This window comes from Cibotium barometz, chromosome 46, assembly GCF_041138505.1.
Source record: "Cibotium barometz isolate CiBa-2024 chromosome 46, ASM4113850v1, whole genome shotgun sequence".
Lineage (NCBI taxonomy): Eukaryota > Viridiplantae > Streptophyta > Polypodiopsida > Cyatheales > Cibotiaceae > Cibotium > Cibotium barometz.
The window spans coordinates 29,443,495-29,446,515 of NC_141091.1; the positions used below are offsets into that span (position 1 = coordinate 29,443,495).

A 3,021-nucleotide genomic window follows, 5' to 3' on the forward strand; every position below is an offset into this window, starting at 1 on the left:
TTCTATTTGTGCATTTTTCTCCTAATTTCTGTATATACACATTGTCAAATAAAGTGGCATTTTCATCATTGAAAACTAGACCTCCTTATTTGTGCAGTACAATAGAAGTTGGACCTTAGGATTATAGTAAACGTTAACATTTACTATATTTCTATCTTTTTAAAATTAAACTAAATTAAACAGTTGATGTATATAAAGGAATGCATCTTGCCAAAAGAATACAATAATTGATTGCTAGATAAACTTTGCAATAGGAGTCACAACTTTTGGGTGTTTCTTGTAATAAAAAGGAATTAAAAAAGTGAAAATTTTATGCTCTCACACCATACCTCAAAATCATGCTCTCCCAAGAGATGTAGCACCACACCTTGAAAGTGCATTTGAAGGTGTAGTGAATCTCCCTTCAATAAACATATTGACAATCTGTCGATACGCATCAGTGAAGTGAATTCCATCCCAAATCAAGAAAGTGTTGGGATCATCACATAAGTCACTAGTACGACCGCAGAAAGCCAAAGGGTTGTATCGATTCAATGATGCCGCTCTAAGGCTTGGTGCTCCACAACATGCATTTTCAATATCAATAAGTCCTGAAGCGATGTCAACCAAATTTATAAGTATATCAAGGCCATACCTCTAAAAATTATTGAGCTAGTTTATGTCAAAATGTGTGTTGATTGAAGGATCTTATGTGATAAGATAGTCATATTATTATAGCCGTCATTTCTAATGTTAAGATGAGTAAAGATTCTAATATCATACCTTTAAAAAAATATTGTACTAGTTTATTTATTTATTCATTGAAAGATCTTATGACAAGATAGTCATATTATAGCCATGTTAATTTTAGTGGTTATGTCTTGCAAGTTAATTCAAATAATTTAGGCTTAAAATCATCATCTTTATTAATTTGTACCATAGTTAACAGGGTTGGTCATGATCTCGTCGAAGGCCGAGTAGAGGTCCAAGAAGACGAAGGTCGCACTGGGTAAGAGGTGCTGCAGAGACTCGCTCAAGCGTCCCAGAGAGTCGGTGTAGTTGCGGGAGACCTCATTCACCCACGCCAAACATCCCCTCTCATCCAATGTTTGGTCGCGGCCCGCAAAATACTTCGTTGTGGGACTGCATCCCAGCAAGCCTATGCCGCTTATCATAGAATTACGCGCCCCCTTGGCGTACAGAAACTTCACCCATGCATATATCCAAAATCAAGATTAAGATTCCGTTGTTGAGCTCCCTTTATAAACCATAATTATTGCACTGTGATGTTCATATAAATATTGCACTAATTAGAGTAGCACTCTACTTTATTTAGCTGCGCCATCGCACTAGCAAATGCAGGTTTAAGCTGGTGGGCTTGATCGATGTATGCAATATTCAGCTGAGATTAGTAAGGTGATTAAACACTAACCCCGATAGTATCGGCAACCTTGTCCACGACGCGGGGTAGCAAGCTCATGGTTTCTGCATATTCAAACCCGGACATGACATAATTTTGAAGATCATTTCCACCGATTTCTATGAAGTAAGTAGCCTCTGATATAGCTGATGCATCGGGGAAAGTGGTCACACCTCCTTGCAAACCTACAAGTAATCAAATAATTAATCATGTATGTGGCTTTAGCTCATGGTAATGGTTAGCTATTAACACGTTTATACATAATTTACAACCATAAATATTAACGTATATATGTTCTGGGCGGCTTGGGGTTAGCACTTGCATTAAATTATCCTATATGGAGTTTCACGAGGGGGAATTATACCTGCTTCAATAAATTGCAAGAAGGTTTGGTGCCATTGTAGTTGAACGTCTAGTGTGTAGGTGGTGTAGGGTGAAGCCCCAAGCTCTACAGAGTAGGTGTAATTGAGAGCTGTGGCGCTGCCCACTGCGTAGTTTACACCGTGAGAGAAATCCGTCCCGATAAAGTCCAAGAAAGGTGGCAAGAAAGGGAGGCCCAGCGACTGCACTGCAGCACCAAATCACACACACACACATACATGACCCCAAAAATCACACACGCGCGAACGTACATGACACCAAAAATCAAAATATACTTGTCAGAGAAGATGGCCGTGACATCAATTAGATGATTAATCTTTGAAGTCCTCTTGCTCAATTAGATTATTATGATGCTTTATTGATACTTGCCTATGCAATCGATGATTAAACGACCGTCTGAGAAGCGTTGTGCCGCATTCTGGAAGTAGGTGATTCCATAGGGAAGGAAAGCTGGTGAGGGCAGGGCAGGGTTCCATGTTCTCACGAGGTTGCCCGTATCCGAGAGAGCGTCCCCAAATGCAAACACAAAGGAGGGGCACGCATGATCAGCGGCGTGATCAGTTGCAGAGGCCGCTTGCAGACATGATGAAAGCACCAACAACATTAACAGCATTTGGAACCTCCAATTGAAGGCCATAATTGCATAGCTTGAGTAGTAACGCATGTTAGATGCTTAGAAAATGCAGCTTGAGCTCATATGTGATCATCAGCAGGTGAATATATATGCGCAAGATCTGAGGGGGAAAAGGTGGGGGGTTTAATACACCTATCACTTATTCAGTTTACAAGAATTTTTAACACATGATTTCATGCTGATCGACCTTGCTAATAAGCAAGCAGCAGTATATGGTCGATTCTTGTTGCTAATAAGCAAGCAGCAGCAGTATATGATCGACCTTGAAATCAAGAGAGAGCCACGACTCTCTTTTTCTTTTCTTTTTTGGAGTTGCAAATTACAACGCGTTTGTTTGTTTGTTTTGTTTTTATGTTTTTTTTTTGGCGCACAGTAACTCGCTTTAAACTGTATCTTTCGCGTGCTTCATTAATATCGCGTTCCGGCGAGATCGCCACCAGCCTCCTCCACCCATTTTTTATGAACATCATCTTGTCTGAGTCAGAAGTGTTCAGAGCCCAAAATGGGCCTGTTTTGGGCTTCAAATCAGTGCTCAAAAAAAAAAAACACTATTTTCCCAAAACCTTCATATATATATATATATATATAATTAAGAAGTTATCAATGA

The 3,021-nt window shown here is 39.6% G+C and overlaps 1 protein-coding gene across 1 annotated transcript; it reads right to left on the reverse strand.

Annotated features, from left to right (window-relative positions):
* Nucleotides 1-336: 336 nt before the first annotated feature.
* Nucleotides 337-2,444, reverse strand: LOC147612099 (GDSL esterase/lipase At5g45910-like). The gene is made up of 5 exons (XM_086784164.1): nt 2,150-2,444; nt 1,764-1,967; nt 1,412-1,584; nt 917-1,184; nt 337-590 (listed from the first exon to the last, which is right to left on the reverse strand). The coding sequence occupies exons 1-5, from the start codon at nt 2,442-2,444 to the stop codon at nt 337-339; spliced, it is 1,194 nt and encodes a 397-aa protein (XP_086640290.1).
* Nucleotides 2,445-3,021: the final 577 nt, after the last annotated feature.

Bases quoted from the DNA above. Each gene is read 5' to 3' on its own strand.
- LOC147612099 (XM_086784164.1), bottom strand. From the start codon at position 2,444: ATGCGTTACTACTCAAGCTATGCAATTATGGCCTTCAATTGGAGGTTC. The intron at 1,585-1,763 runs GTATAATTCCCC...GATTACTTGTAG, and splicing joins CTTGCAATTTATTGAAGCAG to GTTTGCAAGGAGGTGTGACC. The intron at 591-916 runs GTACAAATTAAT...ACATCGCTTCAG, and splicing joins GACCAACCCTGTTAACTATG to GACTTATTGATATTGAAAAT.